Below are 24,753 nucleotides of genomic sequence, written 5' to 3' on the forward strand. Positions count from 1 at the left end.
ATATCAACTGATTTCCTTTATTGTGGTGTGAGATGTTAAAACCTACACATATAGACTTTACGTATGTTCCCACAAATAAAACTATTGTAACAGTTCTTTGGAATTATATCTACTGCACACCTGTGGAACAATACCTATGTTACACAGACTTCAATTCTTTGTAACTCTGGTATGAAAGAAGGCAGACTTAATCAGAAGAAGAAGAAGAAAGTGAAGCTTTACACAATTTGACCTTATATACACTAACAACATCATCAACTAGTTGTCAACTAAGAAAACTAATAAAGAGAAATTATACAAGTCTTCTTGTCTTCTCCATGTTCTTTGTTTGAAATTAATTTCTGCTCTTTTGTCCAATGTCCATTCAGCCCTCGATTTTTGTTTTTCTTCTGTCCATTTTCCCTCTGTGCAGATTCATCAACAAACTGAACAAAAGGTGTAAAGAGAAATAGAATAAAAAAATTTAAAGAAAATTTTTGTCGGGGTTGACTATATATTCCTGTTGATGTATCTGTGTGTTTATGAATGGAATTAAATAATTTCAACAATTTTGCTTACATTTCTACCTCTTGGCATACCCATTAGCTAGAGTTCCATGTGTACCTCCCACCAAAATTGAAAAAAAAAAATGGGTTATGCTTAAAATGATGTAAATATTAATAATAATAATAATATAGCATGTAAAACATAGGAAAATATCATTTTCATACTCTATGCTATAAACTTGTTTTGATGTAAGCTAGGAAGGGCAGGTTGCTGCCCCCAGTATCCTAGCTAAGGTTAGGGCTAGGGTCAGGGTTACGGTTACGATTATGGTCCTTAATAGACTCCCAAAATAATACTAGGCCCTATTTTATATTCATCCCCCATCAAAATTGTCGCCCTCTTTTTGAATGATAGTGTAGAGCAATAATAGTCCAATTTTGATTGGGGTTCATAATTTTATTGAAGCCTTTCCTACCCACCCAAACTGAATAGGACACTGGCAATTTAGCTTTGAGACTTCACAGTGGGTGAACATGGAATGGAAATGGTGAATCCTTGTGAAATGTTAACAACTTCATCAGAGCATCTAACAGGTCAGTGAAATCTTGGAAGGAAAACATTGTCATTTTCGAAGTAAATCTGTTAAAGAGAAAGAATTTCACAGCTTCTAGTTCCCTCAATATCACCAGCAAAATAAGGCAAACTCTATTTCTCTAGTTCAGATGCAGTCTGGACATCTACGTTTTCCAACTAGTATGATTAATACTAACTCTAGCACGTCTACCTTGGTAGATACTTTATGACAAAAGGGTCCAAAAATTCACAATAATCGGGAGGTAAAACAAATTTATATTGCAGTGAAAATACACTGATATACTTTTCTATGGTTTTCTAAGAGAGGAATTATATGCTCCTTTTGCAGAGACCAGCATGGACGGAAAATTTGGCGATCAAAATTATGAACATGAACCTGTAACAAATATCTCAGTATGTGGGACTACAGTATCATCGTCAACAGTATTTTTGGCCAGTTCAGAGGTTTAGATGTCGTTTTTTTTCTCTAATAGAGTTACAGAATATGACAAATGTTATTATTTTCGCAAAATAGCGTAAAAGCTTACCAATTGACATCAGAAACATTAAAACTCCTGTACCTACGTTACATGGACAACGGCAGAAAAACAGATCTTGCGCTGTCCAGGTAGGTGTATATTGGCTGTGAGTAGTTTTTCTGCCATTGGGGGAGGACTGCCAGTGACATGAATACGATTGCTGAAGTTAGTAGCTCTTCTTTTTATCGCGAGACGCGTCTTTCCTTACCTACGTTACACGAAGAGACCGGACATCGCACTGAAGTACAGTGATATGTTCCGTATTTTCTCGTTTATTTGGAGGATCTTGATGCTAATTTTTGGATAAGAATACTTCTGAAATATAAATCTCATTATAGAAATAAAGTTTCTGATCATATTATGATTGGAAGTGTATGTAAAACCATGCTATACCTATGTTACAACAAAAATTGCCATGGACATCGTTTGTAACATAGGTATGAGGTTGCTTGAAGATGCTCTGGTGTTCTTATTTTGTGACAAATGTTTATGTGCCTTATAGTCTTTGTAGAAGTCACCTTGCCTCTCTTAATTATGATAGTCATAATGCTGAAAGGTTGTATATTCCTGTTTTACATTGCCATGAAAATGGCATATATTTATGTCACAACATAAACCACAAAAAACCATGGGACATCATTAGTGAAACAGTCATAGACAAAATACATTTGTACACAGGCTTGTTTTTTTTTCATCAAATAATTCTTCACACATTTCTCTTTAAGAATAACTGCAAACTACAGACAATTATTTGATAAATTTTTCAGAATATGACTTTTATTCCCTACACAACATGAAAATCTAGAGAAGACCCAACCCCATGGAATGACCCATATGATTTGGATGAAAGCTTAGACAGGCTTGAGCTCCAGACAAGGAACTTTTAAAGACAGGAGTGTTTCCCTGGCAATCTCTTAAGCCTGCTGTATGATTTAGTCTGAAGCAACGAACGTCATCGTGAATGCGTAGTTGAGTCTATGAATAGTGATTGGGGAAAGGAATTCCATGATGGAGATGGAAATCAGATTCGACTGTTAGACTTTTCCAGTGCCCGAGAGCTTAAAGTGGTCATGTAATACTTTGCTGATATCTGTAGATGCTGTACCCTGACGTTCCTGGTATGTGTGTGGAAACAGCCTTGATTTCAATGTTATAATGAACATGGTGATAACAAAAAAACGTTTACAGCGAAATAAAAATTTAGGCCGCACCATTATCGGCACTCTGATTTTGTTATTGTTCATTTGTGCATTTACACTAAATTTCACTATAACAAGAAAGAAAATTGCCGGTCCCGAGGACTTCTAAAGTCACTGCATCGGGGCAAGTGTAGGTTCAGTTCATACCAGCAACTTGTCATGATACAAAGGGGGGAGGGGGAGGGGCAATGCCTGTATGAGTTTGTAAATGATGACTCTGGCTGTTCCTGAGAGTGGGCAAGTTTTAAGCAGGTGGAAAAGACATAGGAAGTTAAGAGAAAAAGTGAAAAAAAAGAGAGGAACAAAGAGGGAGATGGGGAGAAAGAAACAAAAATTCAATGTTATGATTTGATGATAGTTTAGCCTAACATGTTTGCTATAATATAACGGTTGCCTGTTTGTAAGTCTGGTGGAACCTGCAGTAAATTTTTCCCTTTCATATTCTATGAAAAAAAGTCTGAATTTTCCTTTCTCCCATGTCATTTCAATATGGCTTAGCAATTCATTTTGGACAGAGAGGGACTTTTCAATTATAGAGTGGGCAGACTCCAGACTCTGCTTTTCGACTCGTGTGATTTACTCCTCATATCTGACCTAGTTTTTTGAGATTATAGCAAATGCCTTTGATAGGTGTATCACCACTTCATAATTTTCAAATCAAGACTAAGATGTCATCATATCTCCCGTATTCAGTGCATGGTAAAGTCTGCTTAAGACTCCAGGTGATGTAGGATGAATAGCTAGTCCTTAAATCCTGTTTGAAAGACTAGTAATTATTCATTCCTCAGGTTTGGCCAATCTTTGTCAGGATTTAGATACTCAATCATCACCCAAATTCTTTGAATATTGAATTTGATTTGTGCTGGTTCACATCTAGCAAAGAAGCATTCTTGTCGCTGCCGATACAGCAAAAACTCTACCCGAGTTTACCATCAGTATAGCAGACATGCAATTTCTTTTACCATAAAGTTGTAGTTTATGCATTTGTTGGTACACGAGTTGCTCTGTATGATTGCTTTAAGATCATATTGATAGTATGAGTGTGTGAGGGAATTGGTGATTGCCTTGTTTATGTGAAAATTAGTGGAGGTTATTGCCAGAATAGTAGTTACTTGTTCGTGGAGTTGTGCTAAATTAGCTTAAGTGGTTGTCTCATTGGGATGGAGATTAGCTGCATACCTGGTGGTGGTTTGAGTCTCCTTAGTTTTGGAGATGTCTCTGCCATTTGGGAGATGTCGTGGTGACCTCTCTGCAACCTTTGGAGGAATACCTTATCACCTGAGTTTTAAACAACTCTGAAGTCGCCTTCTTGGTGAGAGGGCTAGCCTTCTTTTATGCCTCTGCCACAAAGTGTCAACAGAGGCATTATTTGTCTTCGGAGACGCACTATTCAGGATGACTGATCAGTCAGGGCATTATCGGCAACGTGACGTATGCCCTTGAGATTCTTTTTCTTGTGTATAGTATCTGATTACCTTCTGAATTTTAAAGTTTTATGAAGTTATGGGATGAGCATTTCTTGTCACCCTGATGGCAAGTGATCCAGCAAAACTTGGCACCACTTTTGAAATCTTTGAAGGCTTCTGTGGTGGTAGAATGTTGGGTGGTAGAAGGTTTCACAGTGCACCACATATTCTTTCTGCAGATGTCTTTCCCATTTCATTTTCTTGCAGGTGTTTTCAGGCAGACGTCCTTATGATATGTGTGATTTATAAAGGGAAGAGTAGACACAGGAATATGAGGCAGAATTGTCTATGCTGTCTTTGTGTAAATCAGGGGTGACAATATTGTGGGGTTCTTTGTTTGTGAAAATGAATGGAGTTTATTGCCAGAATTTTTCTTTGTATTTGAAGAGTTTTGCTGAATATGCTTGTAATGGCATTTCCCGTGGGAAATTCTAATTGTTCTCTGGTAGTGACAAGCTTCTCTACGAGGGAGAGAGTGTAGCAGTGGAATGAAATGTGGTGTAAGATATAATATGTGACTACAGTTGACTCCCGTTACATCGAAGTCCTCATGACCGGCAATTTTCTTTTGTAATATCGAAATGTTGTTATAATCAAGCAAATAAAGAATAAAAAACATAGAACGGATGATGTTTGCAGCCTGAATTTTTACTACGTTGTAACCAGATTTTAGATATAACCATGTTCGTTATAACGAGAGTGCACTGTATGTGTTTGCCTTTAATTGAATTTGTATATTGCTTGGAATACTCATTCACAGACACCTCCAACCATCAGGAAGGGAAGGAAATCAAGATGAAAATTACCTTGCTGCTGAGGACCGGATGAGAAATCAAGGGCAAAATGTGTATTGTACACTCTGTGATATTTACTGTGTTCGAAATTTTGTGTTTGAGGAAACTCATTATTTTCACCTGTAAAAATAACTTTGCACTAAATGTCAAGTTATTGTCATGGTATGTTCTCCCTGCAGAGGGCATACATGTACTGTTAGATTCCAGTCTAATCTTAATGTCCCTTTATCTGTACAGCCTCTGTGTAGATGTATCTTCGGAGAATGTACCATTCCAGTCTGTACAGAGAAGTGCACTGTACGTGCAGGGAGGAGAAATGTAGACAGCAGGTATAATTATGCATGCCTAGACCAACCCTTTGATGTGGAGAACTGGCATCTCAAAAAGAAGAAGATGGTTTATGAAGAGAATAGCGAACTCAAATAAAAGTAAAAGCCTTGGAAGTCAGTGCTGCTAGTTTTCCACAAGGATACATGTATGAATTGCAAGTAATACTTAAGTGTGCTAGCAGCATGTGAATATGGACTCAGCTCCACCAATTTCACCAACTGTGTTAAAAAGACTGTCCCTTTAAATAGAGTGAAAAATTGTCATGAATAGATTCACCTGTTTTGTCAGTTTAAATCTTGTTTTTAATCTCCTGTGTTCTTCTCTCTCTCTCTCTCTCTCTCTCTCTCTCCATCTCTCACCCATCTCTCTTGTATTTTCTTTTACAATTTCATTTCTGTTGTATGTCTTCTTGTGTGTATGATGATTTTCTTGGTTATCTGTTTCTAGACCATAGACTATTTTGTCAGTTTATTGGTAGATTGGTGATTTTCCTCTCTCTTTTTGATAATGAGCGTCAAAATAATGGTTTGCATAATATTCTATGCAAGTAGAATTTTGTGTGTTTAAATCTTTGGATTTCTGATGTCAGATTGTTTTGTATTGTTGGATGTGTTTGTTTGTTTTGTTTTGTTTTTGTTTTTGTTTTTGTTTTTTGTTTTTTAATTTGGGGGGTATTTTTGTTTAAAAAAAAATGTTTTCACTGTACATGGTTAGATGCCCATAAAGTAAATGTTATTTCTTCATTTCTTTTCTTGCCATTGTTTTCATATACACCTACTCCATTTGCTCAATCATGTGTGTCAGTGAATTATTGTTCACAGAGAGGTATTGAAAGTCCATGACAGCCCTAATTATTGGTTTAAGGAAAAATATTCAAACAAGCAAAAGGAGGTTCTTGTTGTTCCAAACTACATAAGAGTGTGATTTGGGGAAATCACAAGGAGTAGAAATAAATGCTGTAAGTTTTTATTATGTTGATTAATTACTAGTAAGTATTATTTATATATATATATTTTTTTTTTGGATGGAGATCTCCCATCACAATTATGAATACCTAGAGAAAAACTTTACATGACATGAATGTGCATCGTATTTCAACAAAATGACTCTACTCGCAAACTTTGATAGCATTGATTTTTTCCATGTTTTTTTTTTATCATTTTTGCAAATGAAAATAAAATATGTGAGTAAAGTACTGTATAAGTGGTTATTTTTGCGAGGGTTTAATTTTCGTGAATTTTGCGAATCACAGTTGGATCGCGAATTGAACAACACGGGAAAATGTCTAGTGTATAGAGTAACAATACATGCAAGATAGTGTTGGTGTCAATTCACGAAATCAACATCTCGCAAAAATGTCTGTCACCTTCTAATCCGCGAAAATATCTGTATGCAAAAACAACAGCTTATACAGTATTCAGGTTATGTGATTCCATGATTGATATGTTTGAATGTGTGCACCTGCCAGAGTTACATGCAATGTAATTCATTTCATTTAATTCCTGCTTGCATCAGGATCAAGAGTATGCAGGAACTTTTATAAGCACAAACAAGAAAAATTTGCAAAGACACTCAATAAGAGTAAAACGTAGTCAATCAATTTAGTTTTGCGATTTGTTTTTGGTAATTTAGTCAGTGTAGTCACACAGTCAATGAAATTAGTAATCTTTTGCTCCAAGTAAGTTTGATACCAAGGCATGAGATACTCTTAAACAGCATCTTGTGTGTGATGAACAACAGTGTGAGGTACTCAATAATACATTATGTCAAAAAATTTACAGTGGTATCTTCCACAACAATTTACATTAAAAGTAGTGAATCAATCCAAACACAATTTCAGAGTATGAAACTATAGCTCATGGCCCACATCTTGCAGAAAACCCCATTCAATTTGCTTTAGTGTTCAAAGAGAAATGAGGATTTTTGTAGAGCATGTCAGGAATCCCTTCCCTCCAAGTTCTGTCTATTGTGTTTACACATTTATATGCAGTTCCAAGAGCATGCAAGTGCTAAACTTGGAAGAATCAGACTCGTGACATGCTTTACAACAATCCACATTTCTTTGTCATTGTTTAACCAAATTGAATGGGATTTTCTGCAAAATAGAGCGACGATGTTATATTCTAAGACCCTGAAGTAGCATTTAGACGGTTTACTCATATTAGGTGTTATCAATGCAAAAATTTGATTATAATTTCTTTTTAGGACATACTGTATTCTTTTGCACTGTAATAGGAGGAAATAAAAAACAAACAAACTGGATTCCTGTTTGAACACCCTCCGAAGCTGCCATCAAATCTTAAATTTTGCAGATTGTTTCTGCTCAAGTCAGATGGGATGGGGGGGGGGGGGAGAAGTCAAAGTGAATACACCTGCTGATGACAGTGTATTTTGATGACTGGAGTAGTGGCACGTATGTCTTTGTAGTTTTTCTGTTTTAGTGCTGAGAGCATTAATAAATAGAGTATCAAACGAGATCGGTGTTCATAATATTGTGTTTTGTGCCTTATCAGAGTGGCTTGTAATGTATGTCGTGTGTGCCCTCATTCGAACCAGAAATATATATAAAGTAATGCAGGTTTGGAGGTGTCCGTGATTGGTATTTAACACAAATTTGTTAAAGCCATGTTTATAATGATCTTCATCATATTTTGATGCCGATGAAAAGATGTGTCTGTGTGTGTGTTAATGTCACCAGTAGTTACGGCAATTATTATGAAATGAGTGTTGATTGGTGTCAATGCATGGTACATGTACTCCGTCAGAGATTTATATATCATATGTGTTATATAGATACATAAGATTATATATATTATATATATATATATATATATATATATATCATATATATATATATATATATATATATATATATATATATATATATATATATGTATGTATATATACATACATACAATGTATATGCATAGACGAGGCCATTTTAATAGAAATCACTTTAGGACCCTTGAAATACTCTATACTGTCAGCAATTGACAAGGAATACGTATATATCTTCGATGTCCCAAAATTACTAAAATGTTTAAAGTCGGAGCAATTATATATAGCGAGGCTACTTCATGAACTTTACAAGGAAAAGTAAACTTGAAAGCAGAAGAATATTATTTCATTAGTGCCGTGTCCGCCTTGGACTATTTCACAATGTCGGAATTTCGGAGCTTGGGTATTTGTCAAAGTTCATCGTGCCCCTGTTAGTAACCAGGGATAGCCTGGTGGTAGTGTCGCTGTCCGGAAAGCAGTAGATGACAGGTGGCCCGTGGTTCCTTGAATTCCGACATGTTTGTTAAAAATTACAGACCAACAGTTGCGATCTTACAAGTTTCATTTGTAGAGGGAGACAAATTGAAGAAAATTCACACCTCGAAAATAAATTATGTTCGTCATTTCTGCTGAGAGGCTTTCATGAACTTTGATCAGACTTACATGACATACTTTCCAAAATGTCCCATTAATTCACAAATCTGAGTAGAGGAATACTGTATTAGGAATATTGCAATTGTATCAAATACTTTCTTATCTCGATTTTTTTTTTATCATGACGTTTACACATCGGCAAAACTTGAAGTAGCTGAAAGCTGAGGTCTGTGGAGCAGAATTGCACCAGGGCTATCTAGCGGCCCGAAAATTGTCGCTAGTGGTATCGCGTTTCAACTGCTGTACCATGTGATTTTGCAAGTTGTGAAGAAGTGAGTATAAATCAATTTTTCAACTCGATGAAGTGATTATCTTGTAACTGAATCAGCTCGACGGGCGTGATGCGATCATTGTAAGCACATTGATGAAGGAGTGAATACGGTTTCAAATTTACATGCAGATCTGTAATTGGACCACTAAAATTTTGTTTTTCACGACATGAGGGGAAATTTATGGCATTCTGGAAATCGTCATGGTTGCTGAATGAATCTGTTTAACATAACATGGTGTTTACGTGGCTTCTCGGCGCGTATATTTTTAGTCTATACGACAATCATTTGACAAATCAATATCAAATTTGAATCAATACATCAATCGTCAATTATGTATGACAATAAAGTGGTAACAAATTTTTATCAATAATTTGGAAAGTAGGGACCTACAAGTTTTATTATGCCGGCACTTGTAATCGTAACTCAAAATGAAGTACGAAGAGACAAAACAGGGTAAGGCTAAAATCGTACAATATCGTAGTTATGAAAGATCCACTAAGAACTGAACTGGCTTCCCATCAGGTCCAGGATCCACTACAAGATACTTCTGCTCACTTTCAAATGTATGCATGGTCTCGCCCCTCCTTACTTATCTGAACTCATAACCATCCGTCACCCATCCCGGTACACCCTCCGCTCCTCACAAGGTATCACACTAAATCATCCAATTTTCAAGATGCTGGCCACACTTGGTGATAAAGCATTTTCATCTGCTGCTCCCAAACTGTGGAATCAACTACCCAAAACTCTCCGCAACCAGCAATCTCTCATCATCTTCAAAAAACATCTAAAAACTCACTTGTTCCATCAATATCAATAATCCACTGGTAAAGCGCATTTGAACATGTATGTCTTTGGAAAATGCGCTATATAAACGTGTCATTATTATTGTCATTATTATTATTATTATTATCATTATTATTATTGTTATTATCATTGTTATTATTATTGATGTTATTATTATTATTATTATTATTATTATTATTATCATCATCATCATTATTGTTGTTGTTGCTGTTGTTATTACACACAAAAATAAAGAGCGAAAAGGACTTCTATGTCCTTTTTTTTCGAACCATTGCACAATAGAGGGAAAAAATTAGTGTTTAGCGCCGTGAGAGCGTTCAGACTACTCGTCTCTCTCGTGATACAACGGCATCATCCTTTCATGCGGGGATAGATAACGCCGAACCTTCTCTGAATCCACTTTTGATGTAGGCGTAAATTGTGGACACGGACTTGGTAATGAAAGAGGTGGAAAACATCAAACGAAATACAACAGTGTATGTGGACGGATCATCTATGCGGGTAAAGAGGAGAAGGTAGCTGATATAACAAATATTTTCATTCATTTTGATATACTTGAGAACAAGAATGGATCGATCTTGTGATAAGATTAATAACAGTACAGGTTATGTGATTGTTTTTATTGAAGTTTGGCTGTTTTTTTTATCATGTAGTCATATAAAAAGGTGTGTCTAAACTCTTCAGAAGTTGAAGTATACATTGTATATACCGGTATATATATATATATATATATATATATATATATATATATATATATATATATACATAATATAGGCTATATATGTATATATATACTATATATACATATATACACGTATATATAAGGTGAGGAATATCCCTCAACTTGCGTGTCGAGCTTCTTCTTTCTTTCTTTCTTTTTTTCGTTTGTAAAGTCTTGCGGCCAAAACGTACTTGCATTTGTTATTGTACCTATAGAGAAAACGCACACAAAATAAGCCACACCAAACTAAACCTTAGACCTGGGGGGCGTTTCATCAACGAGTTCGTCGGAGTTTTCACCGACGAATTTGCTATCAGCCAAAGACGCAAGGATTTATACTGACAACTGTCAAAAGCTAATGAAATCCTTGGTCTGATTGGCTGATAGCAAATTCGTCGGTGAAAACTCCGACGAACTCGTTGATGAAACGCCCCCCAGGTTGTTTAACCCGGTGAAGTGGTCCCACCTCACATCCAACTGGACCCCATGGAAGACCAGCTTAACGTAGCTGATTATGGGCTATCCAGTCATCTTCTCAGATGGAAATGAACAAACAAACAAGTAGGGAGCTTAGACTGAACACCTCTCATTGCGAAGTATTAATACAAACAACTTGTCCGAAAGCACCGCACATACACAATTAAGGCATGATTATGTTTCATCATATTGTACCTGGAGAAAACATACAGAAATCAAACTAAACAAAACAAAGCAAAACTTAAACAGACCAGGGCATATAATCTCACGCGCTTTCGTATCTGAATGCCCTCATTTTGCCATACAGTGAGTTGTAGGTCGCATGACTATCAGGGAAATTTCGCTACACGACGCAGCCCGTAGTTGAGCGTGCCGAGTAAAACGTAGTCAATCAATTTAGTTTTGCGATTTGTTTTTGGTAATTTAGTCAGTGTAGTCACACAGTCAATGAAATTAGTAATCTTTTGCTCCAAGTAAGTTTGATACCAAGGCATGAGATACTCTTAAACAGCATCTTGTGTGTGATGAACAACAGTGTGAGGTACTCAATAATACATTATGTCAAAAAATTTACAGTGGTATCTTCCACAACAATTTACACTAAAAGTAGTGAATCAATCCAAACACAATTTCAGAGTATGAAACTATAGCTCATGGCCCACATCTTGCAGAAAACCCCATTCAATTTGCTTTAGTGTTCAAAGAGAAATGAGGATTTTTGTAGAGCATGTCAGGAATCCCTTCCCTCCAAGTTCTGTCTATTGTGTTTACACATTTATATGCAGTTCCAAGAGCATGCAAGTGCTAAACTTGGAAGAATCAGACTCGTGACATGCTTTACAACAATCCACATTTCTTTGTCATTGTTTAACCAAATTGAATGGGATTTTCTGCAAAATAGAGCGAAGATGTTATATTCTAAGACCCTGAAGTAGCATTTAGACGGTTTACTCATATTAGGTGTTATCAATGCAAAAATTTGATTATAATTTCTTTTTAGGACATACTGTATTCTTTTGCACTGTAATAGGAGGAAATAAAAAACAAACAAACTGGATTCCTGTTTGAACACCCTCCGAAGCTGCCATCAAATCTTAAATTTTGCAGATTGTTTCTGCTCAAGTCAGATGGGATGGGGGGGGGGGGGAGAAGTCAAAGTGAATACACCTGCTGATGACAGTGTATTTTGATGACTGGAGTAGTGGCACGTATGTCTTTGTAGTTTTTCTGCTTTAGTGCTGAGAGCATTAATAAATAGAGTATCAAACGAGATCGGTGTTCATAATATTGTGTTTTGTGCCTTATCAGAGTGGCTTGTAATGTATGTCGTGTGTGCCCTCATTCGAACCAGAAATATATATAAAGTAATGCAGGTTTGGAGGTGTCCGTGATTGGTATTTAACACAAATTTGTTAAAGCCATGTTTATAATGATCTTCATCATATTTTGATGCCGATGAAAAGATGTGTCTGTGTGTGTGTTAATGTCACCAGTAGTTACGGCAATTATTATGAAATGAGTGTTGATTGGTGTCAATGCATGGTACATGTACTCCGTCAAAGATTTATATATCATATGTGTTATATAGATACATAAGATTATATATATATATATATATATATATATATATATATATATATATATAATATATGTATGTATATATACATACATACAATGTATATGCATAGACGAGGCCATTTTAATAGAAATCACTTTAGGACCCTTGAAATACTCTATACTGTCAGCAATTGACAAGGAATACGTATATATCTTCGATGTCCCAAAATTACTAAAATGTTTAAAGTCGGAGCAATTATATATAGCGAGGCTACTTCATGAACTTTACAAGGAAAAGTAAACTTGAAAGCAGAAGAATATTATTTCATTAGTGCCGTGTCCGCCTTGGACTATTTCACAATGTCGGAATTTCGGAGCTTGGGTATTTGTCAAAGTTCATCGTGCCCCTGTTAGTAACCAGGGATAGCCTGGTGGTAGTGTCGCTGTCCGGAAAGCAGTAGATGACAGGTGGCCCGTGGTTCCTTGAATTCCGACATGTTTGTTAAAAATTACAGACCAACAGTTGCGATCTTACAAGTTTCATTTGTAGAGGGAGACAAATTGAAGAAAATTCACACCTCGAAAATAAATTATGTTCGTCATTTCTGCTGAGAGGCTTTCATGAACTTTGATCAGACTTACATGACATACTTTCCAAAATGTCCCATTAATTCACAAATCTGAGTAGAGGAATACTGTATTAGGAATATTGCAATTGCATCAAATACTTTCTTATCTCGATTTTTTTTTATCATGACGTTTACACATCGGCAAAACTTGAAGTAGCTGAAAGCTGAGGTCTGTGGAGCAGAATTGCACCAGGGCTATCTAGCGGCCCGAAAATTGTCGCTAGTGGTATCGCGTTTCAACTGCTGTACCATGTGATTTTGCAAGTTGTGAAGAAGTGAGTATAAATCAATTTTTCAACTCGATGAAGTGATTATCTTGTAACTGAATCAGCTCGACGGGCGTGATGCGATCATTGTAAGCACATTGATGAAGGAGTGAATACGGTTTCAAATTTACATGCAGATCTGTAATTGGACCACTAAGATTTTGTTTTTCACGACATGAGGGGAAATTTATGGCATTCTGGAAATCGTCATGGTTGCTGAATGAATCTGTTTAACATAACATGGTGTTTACGTGGCTTCTCGGCGCGTATATTTTTAGTCTATACGACAATCATTTGACAAATCAATATCAATTATGAATCAATACATCAATCGTCAATTATGTATGACAATAAAGTGGTAACAAATTTTTATCAATAATTTGGAAAGTAGGGACCTACAAGTTTTATTATGCCGGCACTTGTAATCGTAACTCAAAATGAAGTACGAAGAGACAAAACAGGGTAAGGCTAAAATCGTACAATATCGTAGTTATGAAAGATCCACTAAGAACTGAACTGGCTTCCCATCAGGTCCAGGATCCACTACAAGATACTTCTGCTCACTTTCAAATGTATGCATGGTCTCGCCCCTCCTTACTTATCTGAACTCATAACCATCCGTCACCCATCCCGGTACACCCTCCGCTCCTCACAAGGTATCACACTAAATCATCCAATTTTCAAGATGCTGGCCACACTTGGTGATAAAGCATTTTCATCTGCTGCTCCCAAACTGTGGAATCAACTACCCAAAACTCTCCGCAACCAGCAATCTCTCATCATCTTCAAAAAACATCTAAAAACTCACTTGTTCCATCAATATCAATAATCCACTGGTAAAGCGCATTTGAACATGTATGTCTATGGAAAATGCGCTATATAAATGTATCATTATTATTGTCATTATTATTATCATTATTATTATTATCATTATTATTATTATTATTATTGTTATTATTATTATTGATGTTATTATTATTATTATTATTATTATTATTATTAATGAGTTAAATGCACCAATTGTAATTGATGAAGTCATTAAGATGGTTCAGAAGTTAAGGAATAATAAGGCATGTGGTATTGATTTGATTAGAAATGAATTTTTAAAACATTGTTCAAGTCGTGTTTTGGATTGTATTACAATGTACTTTAATATAATTTTGGAAAGTGGTTTAGTTCCAAAAGACTGGTGTCTCGGTACTATAGTACCAATTTTTAAGAAAAAGGGAAGGGATACAGACCCAGATAATTATCGTGGAATAACACTTTTAAGCTGTTTGGGGAAGTTATTCACTTCTATTTTGAATCATAGGATAACAACTTACCTTAACAATCAAGGTATGCTTGGAGAAGAACAAGCTGGCTTTCGGGCTGGATATTCTACAATGGATCACGCCTTTGTTTTGAAAACTTTAATTGATATATTTTTTTGTTTAAACGGAAACGAATTTATTGTGCATTCATTGATTTTAAGAAAGCCTTTGATATGGTTGATAGGGTTTCACTTTGGCATAAAATGTTGAAGTCTGGGGTGGATGGTAAGGTGTTTACAGTTATAAAGAATATGTATGCTCAAGCCAAATCTTGTGTATTAGTAGATGGTCAACATTCTGAGGCCTTTCAGTGTAATGTTGGTGTACGGCAGGGTGAAAATTTATCGCCTCTGCTTTTTGCATTATATCTCAATGATTTTGAATCGTTTTTGAGTTGCCGTTTCAAGGGACTGCAGTTTTTGTTTGAAAAAGTTTGTGTTGATATTTTAGACAAAGAAGTCAATGAGGATCTTTTCATACATTTATATACATTGTTGTACGCAGACGACACTCTTATTTTAGCTGACAGTGCAGAAGAGCTTCAGTTGACTTTGAATGCATTGCATGGATATTGTATAGATTGGAAGTTAAGTGTCAATACTACAAAAACTAAAGTCCTGATTTTCTCAAGAGGCAAAGTACGTAACTTTCCATTGTTCAGTTTTGGTGAAGACAAACTTGATGTAGTGGATGATTTTGTTTATTTAGGTATTCAATTTAATTACAATGGAAGTTTTAAGAAGGCTATTTCTAAACAGGTGACACAGGCAAGGAAAGCACTTTTTTCTATGTCACTAAAGGTTCAGAAACTCAAGCTTCCTGTGGATATTCAATGCGAACTGTTTGATCAGTTAGTGTTACCAATACTATTGTACGGGTGTGAAGTTTGGGTTTAATGGATTTGAGTCAAATCGAAATTTTACATAGGAAATTCTTGAAATCGTTGTTATGTGTAAATAAATTCACACCAGATTGTAATTATGCAGAAACCGGGAGAACACGACTGGCTAATACTGTTAAATATCGTATGGTTAGCTTTTGGCTGAGGATCATAAAGGGTTCTTCTGCTAAATATTCATTCAGGTTTTATACACTCCAAAGATTAATAAGTCAACAGGACACGACTTTTGTATCTAAGTGGATATCTCATATTGAGGAAATTTTAAACAATGCTGGTCTTGGTGTTGTATGGTTAAGAAAAGGGGAAGGATTTAGTAATAACTGGATATTGAGCACCTTGAAGCTGAGATTAAGTGATATGTCTAAACAGGATTTGATGGCAAATGTTTGGTCAAACAGAGTATGTTTAAATTATAGGATTTTTAAGACAAATAGTCTCTTTGAAAGGTATTTAGTCCAGTTGAGTAAGAGGGATAGAATTTCATTGAGCCGTTTTAGATGTAGGTCAAATCAGTTGCCAGCTAATAATAGAAGATTTGTACAGTCATTTGATGAAAGGGATGTTCAATGCCCTTGTTGTGATAGGCATGAAACGGGTGATGAATTTCACTATGTTTTCGTATGCCCCTTCTTTGAAAAGGAAAGGCAGTTATATTTAAGCAATCATTATTTGGTTAAACGTCCTTGCTCATTACACATGTCCAGATTATTTTCATGCTCGCATTTAGGACAACTTAAAAGATTAGTGTTATTTGTGAGGCTGATCATGTCATATTTTGCAAATTTGCAGAAGCCTGAACAAGTTGAATATACTGTAGTCAAGAAAGAAAATATTGTAACTCGTAGTGGTAGAAAAATTAAGCATCCAGTGATACTCGATCTCTAGTACATATTTTGTAGTTGTATGTCACGATTGTTTGGTCGTATGGTTCATACGATTAGTTAACCTTGCTTGCCAATTTGTATATATCACTGTATATATGTTTAGTAGGTATAGACTATTTTATATACATCATTGTAATATATCACAAACATGTATTCTTTGATATTGTTATAACCATATCTTGTATTTATGTGTTGTACTCTCATACCCCGGAATGGGGTCGGAAGAGTCGAATAAAATCAAATCAAATCATCATCATCATCATTGTTGTTGTTGCTGTTGTTATTACACACAAAATAAAGAGCGAAAAGGACTTCTATGTCCTTTTTTTTCGAACCATTGCACAATAGAGGGAAAAAATTAGTGTTCAGCGCCGTAAGAGCGTTCAGACTACTCGTCTCTCTCGTGATACAACGGCATCATCCTTTCATGCGGGGATAGATAACGCCGAACCTTCTCTGAATCCACTTTTGATGTAGGCGTAAATTGTGGACACGGACTTGGTAATGGAAGAGGTGGAAAACATCAAACGAAATACAACAGTGTATGTGGACGGATCGTCTATGCGGGTAAAGAGGAGAAGGTAGCTGGTATAACAAATATTTTCATTCATTTTGATATACTTGAGAACAAGAATGGATCGATCTTGTGATAAGATTAATAACAGTGCAGGTTATGTGATTGTTTTTATTGAAGTTTGGCTGTTTTTTTATCATGTAGTCATATAAAAAGGTGTGTCTAAACTCTTCAGAAGTTGAAGTATACATTGTATATACCGGTATATATATATATATATGTATATATATATATATATATATATATATATACATATATATATATGTATATATATATATACATATATACATATATAGGCTATATATGTATATATATATATATATACTATATATACATATATACACGTATATATATAAGGTGAGGAATATCCCTCAACTTGCGTGTCGAGCTTCTTCTTTCTTTCGTTTGTAAAGTCTTGCGGCCAAAACGTACTTGCATTTGTTATTGTACCTATAGAGAAAACGCACACAAAATAAGCCACACCAAACTAAACCTTAGACCAGGTTGTTTAACCCGGTGAAGTGGTCCCACCTCACATTCAACTGGACCCCATGGAAGACCAGCTTAACGTAGCTGATTATGGGCTATCCAGTCATCTTCTCAGATGGAAATGAACAAACAAACAAGTAGGGAGCTTAGACTGAACACCTCTCATTGCGAAGTATTAATACAAACAACTTGTCCGAAAGCACCGCACATACACAATTAAGGCATGATTATGTTTCATCATATTGTACCTGGAGAAAGCATACAGAAATCAAACTAAACAAAACAAAGCAAAACTTAAACAGACCAGGGCATATGATCTCACGCGCTTTCGTACACACTAAGAAAAAATGATTCATTCTTGCACCTTTTAAGGGTGCAAAGTGATGTCACACTGGTGGCTCCCTATGGGTGTTATCTTGCACCCTCGAGAAATGGGTGCAAAAGTGGTACCTTGCGCAAGGGTATAACTTTGCAACCTGTGGGTGCACCTTTGCACCGCCAAAGAAGGTGCAACATTGCACCCTTTATTGAGGGTGCGAAGTGGTTCCCTTGGGTGCATATTTCCACTCACACTAAGTGGTGCTAAGTTGCACCCTTTTCTTGAGGGTGCATCTTTCCACCCACACTAATTGGTGCTGAGATGCACCTTTCTTGAGGGTGCGATCTTTCTCCCTTTAATTTTCGGCGCAATTTTGCACCCTCTCTTGCCTCTACTTTTGGTGCAACTTTACACCTTTCGTGAGGGTGCAAAGAAGCACCCTAAGTTCCAAGATTGTAGCCTCTTTTGAGGGTGCGATTTTGTGCCATATATATGTATTATAGGTATAATGTTGCACCTATGTGGTGCTTATTTGATCCATGACTGCAGCAAAATTGCTTCTTTAAAGGAGCCAGTCAGTGTCACTGTCTACGCCTTTAGAGGCGCAATGTTGCCCAGTATAACCTCAAGTGAACCTTGAGATTACTGGGCAATATTGCGTCTCTAGAGGAACAGGCAGTGACACTGATTGGCTCCTTTAAAGAAGCAATTTTGCAGCAGTTATGGATGAAATAAGCACCACATATTTGCAACATTATACCTATAAGGTAAATATACTTAGCATCACATAACAAGGTACAATTTGGTTACTTAACTACTTTAAACCTTGAATAGTGCGAACTAATGCAAGCCTGTTTGCTCAGTATATCAAACTTATGCTGTTGTTGCACTCTGCAAAGTAAATAAGATTGGTGTAATTTGGATCCTGTGAATCATGAAATGTGTGCGTGGAATTTGTGAGTTTTGAAATGTTAATGTAGAAGTTAACTTATAGTTGTGTTTGAATGACATACTAAAACCAAATATTTACCCAATTGCCTTTCCAATGAGGTGAGCACTATCACTATCTATCAAACAAACCCTCTAGGCAAGAGCATACATCTGCATGAAGGAAGAGGTAAAAATATGATATACATTTGTCTGGATACGTTTTATTCAAAACGTACTTGAATACGTACTTATTCACATAATCTATAAGAATAAGATATGCTTTTTGCCAGTACACAAAGCCTCAAAAAACAAAAGCATGCTACGTACATTTCTAAAGTATGCACCATATCTAAAAAAAAAAAAAAATGTAAGAGGATTTAACAAGTGGTTTGTATGCATTTAAACGAATAGGCCTACATATTTCCATGCGTACAATATCAATGTAACAGTGACGTCATCATGAATCATCAAAAAGATATGTTTCCAGCATAGACATGAATTTATCTAAAATTTAAAACATGTCTTACAGTTAGGAGTTTGTTTGATAATGACGATGCCAATTGTCTTAAAGTCCTTATCACGACATGTCTTGGTGTTCACACTTATTCAAATCATGAGATTCTTGGCACTTAGATTACGACTACAATTTATTATGGTTTAGATACTTAACTGACATACGCATACCATATTCAGGTATACGGGCATTTCGATGAAAACATCTAAATACAAGGTATAATTATAATATGAAAATCGAACTTGATACCAGCCCTTATGGGCTACCAATGGAGACTAGGTAGAATCGAAGTTATCATGGTTATGTATTCAGATTTTGTTTTGGGTGATCAATTCGAGTCCCTCGAGCTGAGATTCCGGAACTGCAATGAGCAAATCATCATAATGACTAACAAAGTGACTGAGAATAATACATGCACCAGTTTCTGTTTCGTTGTTCTATACATAGAAAGTTGTTACGTTTTCCAATCCTCTGTAGGCACACAGGGATTTGCAGATCACCTTTGGCTATAACGCCATGGTCGCGTGCAAAATGATTGCAGCTTATCTAACTTGTAGTTTCCGAATAGGGGACTACCGTGCTTATACATATTAATCGGATGATAGACCCCGTCAAAGAGTAAATTGCGGATATCGTATACCATTGTCAAATCCACTTTTTGTTCTGTGCACAGTTTCACTGGACTCTTATGAACCACTTAAGCATTACCACATCATGGAGTATAAGAATAATCTTATGTTATTTCCTTGAAACGGCTGCATTTGTATGAGCGGGAACAGTTTGGCATCATACATGACTAAATGCATGTATTATACAAGGTTTCAGGACACTTTGAACCGTGTCCCCCCCCCCCCCCCAAACAAAAAAAAAAAAAACAAACAAACACAAAACAAAACAAAGCAAAACAACAACAACGAGTGAAATGTTGTATACCCTAGGCCCATTAGTGTATGATCTTTGTCCTTTGAATACATTGCCCATATTTTTCAACGAATAGGCATCTGGATGCAACGTAGGTATATATAAAATGATTTTTTTTTAAAGGAAAATACATTTAACCACTTCAGAAATAACTATGGAACAAATAGCATAATATTGACACGTTCCCTTATTCCTAAATGACGTGACAGAAAACTTTCCTCACCGAAATCATTCTGTCGTTATTCAAGTACAAGACATTGATGATTATATACCTAGTTCGATTAAAAGTATACATGGAGTAATTGCAAAAGTATCTAATGAATAGCATGCTTCAGAACTACATCATTGTCATTTATTCTATGACGCTAATAATAGAGTAATTGTTCCGCCATACTGCCAGGCAGGTTGTAGTCCTCCTACGACGTTTGTTCAGCAAATAAGGCACAAAATAAAATTTTGCGAATTTTACACGCTGTTGCCAAAGTATCTAATCTTCTTTACCACTATTCTCCGACATAAGGTATGCTGATGCTGTATGAATTAGAAACGGAAGCTTCACAAATATTCACCATCTAACAAGGTAAAAGCAAAGTGATGTCTTGCCCCCATATCGAATTTGTGATTACACTGATTTTCAAATGTAAGCTCATTGACTTTTTGACTGTTGACGGAGTCGGACTTCACCAATATCAACACTTGACAGCCATCTTTAGATGTTCTGGGGAGTGAATTTGGTGGTCATATAGCTCAAAAGTGTGGAAAGTTATTAAAAGAACACCACAATACTATGTCGACAGTGCTTACAAGGTGAGATACAAAGAAAGAGCACGAAATGACATTGTAGAATTTGACAATGACCTACAATATTTGACCTTGAACGCTGGCACCCACAAGGTGGTAGAAGTAACTTCATCCAACCGTACATACATATGCAAAGTTTCATTTGGATACCTCAAACAGTACTTAAAGGGGAATGAAACCCAAATGTACCCGTGGATTGGAGCAATATCATAAGAACACATAAGTGAACATGGAAAATCGTATGATCCAGTGGAAGTTATGCATTTTTTAAAGTTTCAGTGTCACTTTCATGTATGGAAACGTATATGAAGAAAATATCAAGGGAATTCCATAAAATCTGATTCTAAATGAAAAGTACAAATTGCCTCCACTTATTTGTCGTTGCCATAATGTTAAGGGTAATATTACCCCCACCCCCTTCTGGAAGAAGTAAATCAAGTGCTCCTTTTGTAATGCTAGAAACGTGAAACTATGCCTATTTTCTTTACATTTCTTTATATAATTTTCCATGGTTGACGTCAAAGATGTAGCTTTCTCATCTCGTAATGGCGGCACTGAAACTCTAAATATATGTGTATATATAGCTCTTCAACGGATTTTCCGATATTCCTCAATTTGTGACGATGTGTTCAACTGCTAAAGTAATCTCCCTGCATTAACTTGTCCACTTGTACTTTTCGTTTCATTTCCCTTCGTGATACAACGTTGCCATAATCGATAACAGACTGATGTACGAACGGAGGGACAAGCTGAACAACATCATTTCTCTGGTGACAATTCCTTGTAAAAGTATACACCATGAAAACTTTAGGCTGGTAAACTATATCAAGACAATTATTGAACAATATTGTTAATGAAATGCCGTAGGTTTTTCTTCGTGATAGTTGCCTGTTCAGATCAAGGCTTGCAATGTACTGCTGAAGTATGCATCGGGTGTTTCTGCCTTGTCTGGGATACTGAAAGCCACAGAGCACAGAAGGCCGGAAACATTGTAGCGAAGGAAGACACGATTGTATACAGGAATTCGGGCAGATTTCACAACCATCCAGCCAAATAGTGCGCAGCATTCACAGTGAAGATTGTGGGATTTAGTCCTGCCAGGTTCTGAAAGAGATTTTGGCATGAATAAATAATGACTGAATAAGATTTCGAAGGAAATAGGTCGTTTACACTATAGGCGGTTTTGTTGCTTACATAAACTAACAGGTTGCAACTATGACCATTGACCAGAAAATGGAAAATTAAATTGATTGCATAGATCTACTTCAGGTTTCTAACGTCTTTTGCTGAAATAATGAGAAATGGTTTTGAAATAGCTGCGATATCCAAAACAGAGCAATAAAAATATAATATAGGACTCACTTTTTATCACGATCGCTGCGTTTTATTTTGTTTTTGGATGGCTCATCCATTTCAAAACCAATTTTCATCAAATAATCTTTAGAATTCCTCTTAGAATGGCATACTCTCTATTATTTCATAAGTAGGTTCTTGGTATATCACAAAAAGTTAGAAGCCCAAATCCTCACCTCCACCAATACTATACCATCCCTTTAAGCTTTGATATTGGTTTCTAAACAAATCCGGTCGGATAGATTTATTTCAGCTCTTTGTCATATAAGTAAAACATGATAATGTTGCAAAGAAATATTCCTCTTATATTTCTAGTCACAAAGCAGATGGAATTCCCGTCTCCCATAAAAAAATAAAAGTGCAGCACTTACTTTGTCACAGACATACAGCATGTCCTCTCCAGGCAGACGGGGAATTAGGAGACAGCATGCCGACATCACTAAGTAGAGCTGAAAAAAAAAATAAATGTGGAATAGCCTGAGTAAAGTCATGTTGAAAAGAAAAATGTGGCGAATTTGGACTGAGATGAAAATACACACCTTTTATGTAGGCCTGCATACATTTATGACATAGGGCATATTCATAATATTCCCACATTTTTCCTGACCAACTCAAAGTCTTCATAACATAAAATAACAAAGTAAGACAACATCAAAATTAATTACATGCCAATTTAACATCAGTTTGCTGTATATTTTACACAGTTAGGAAAGGAGTAAGACTTATAAACCTCAGCCATTCAGCCGTTGCTGAGCTTGCCACAGATGATGGTCCGGGTGCTGGCCATGGCAATGGGTGTAATGATGCCCATTATGGTAGACACCTCTAATCCTGCTACCACACACACACAAAAGTGAAAATATAGCCCCCTCTACTTATTCATAACATTGATTTGATTTACTTTGATAATACTGGTTACAGAAAAGAAGATTACCCCCCCCCCAAAAAAAAAAAAAAAAAAAAAAATAATATAATAAATAAATAAATAAATAAATAATAATAATAATAAAATAAAATAAAATAAATAATATATAAATAAATAAATAAATAAAAAATGAAAAAAAAAATGAAGATTCTTGCGGGGTAGAGATGCTGCCTGTATGAGTTACAATCCATCATGGAGTTTTCAGGAAAAAGTCCAAAAAAACTGAGAAGACGTAGAACGGAAAAGGCAAGAATGAATGATCGCAATGGTCCACTTGAGTAACATATCTCTCGATTATAGATGGTATCAAAAATTGCACTATAGTCTTATCAAATTTTCCGCAACCCACTGAACGGTGGCTACGTTATAGTAACTGATAAAACTGCGTTCATGTGTAATAATACGCTTTAATATAATATACTTCACGGATATCACATGCTGAAAATCTAGATGAATCAATAACCTGAAAATACATATACAAGTGTACATGTATTACGGATTAATCCATTAATGAAACTTACATATTCTGTTGAGGAATCACTCTGTCCTTCAGAATTGCATATCAGTTTACGTGATCAGGAGAATGCGCGCAAATTATTGTATCTTGCTTGAATACCTGAAAAGGAAAATCAAGTGTCATGAGTTCAAGGCCACTGTTCATGCGTGTGTAATAATTTTGCAGAAGAGCTAACTTATGTAAATGTGACTACATAACTCTCTCCATGGCAGCTTAATGTATAGTTCAATTCTTATGCACTGCCTTGCTGCATACAGGGTGTACCCAAGTCCACAACTAACACTACCTGACTACAGAGAATTATCCCAGCATAAAAATGAGCGTGCAATGTTTGCCATTATAAGTTTAGTTAGTACACTAGTCTATTTATCCATAAGTTTATCAACAATTATTCATCAACTTCAGTTCCGTTCCTTTTATTCGTTATTAATCAAATGTGGTATGGCACGACGCGATGTATTATCCTTGGGGATGTGTGTTTGTGTGTGTGTGTGGGGGGGGGGGGAGGTGGCGTAAAGGTTATGTTAAGGATACACTTCCTATAGGAATATCCGATTCCACGTTTTCTTAACTATTTTGTTTTGTTGTTGATCGGTAAATATAAAGAATTACTTGAAATTTGTGATTATGTATGTGTTCACTGTATTGTGAGTATAAATTATGCTTGTATAATTGTGTATGTAGTGAAAATTGTAACATTTATAATGTGTACATGTACATGAACATATGTGAGTTTATGCATGTATGTAGATATTCCTATGTGC

At 35.9% G+C, this 24,753-nt stretch overlaps 1 protein-coding gene and 1 pseudogene across 1 annotated transcript in view; both read left to right on the plus strand.

The window, feature by feature from the left end:
* LOC139743645 (PHD finger protein 14-like) overlaps positions 1-5,159 on the plus strand; it is a 31,258-nt gene extending 26,099 nt beyond the window's left edge. The window contains exon 18 of the mRNA XM_071654112.1: positions 5,024-5,159. Coding sequence (XP_071510213.1) covers positions 5,024-5,062 — 39 coding nt within the window. The 3' untranslated portion in view covers positions 5,063-5,159. The remainder of the gene's footprint in view (positions 1-5,023) is intronic.
* A 9,875-nt stretch (positions 5,160-15,034) lies between these two features.
* On the plus strand, positions 15,035-16,647 carry LOC139743646 (uncharacterized; annotated as a pseudogene).
* The last annotated feature ends 8,106 nt before the right edge of the window (positions 16,648-24,753 follow it).

This window comes from Diadema antillarum, unplaced genomic scaffold (genome assembly GCF_040938485.1).
Source record: "Diadema antillarum isolate AM-2024a unplaced genomic scaffold, OU_Dant_1.0 seq00001099_RagTag, whole genome shotgun sequence".
In the NCBI taxonomy this organism is placed as follows: Eukaryota; Metazoa; Echinodermata; class Echinoidea; order Diadematoida; family Diadematidae; genus Diadema; species Diadema antillarum.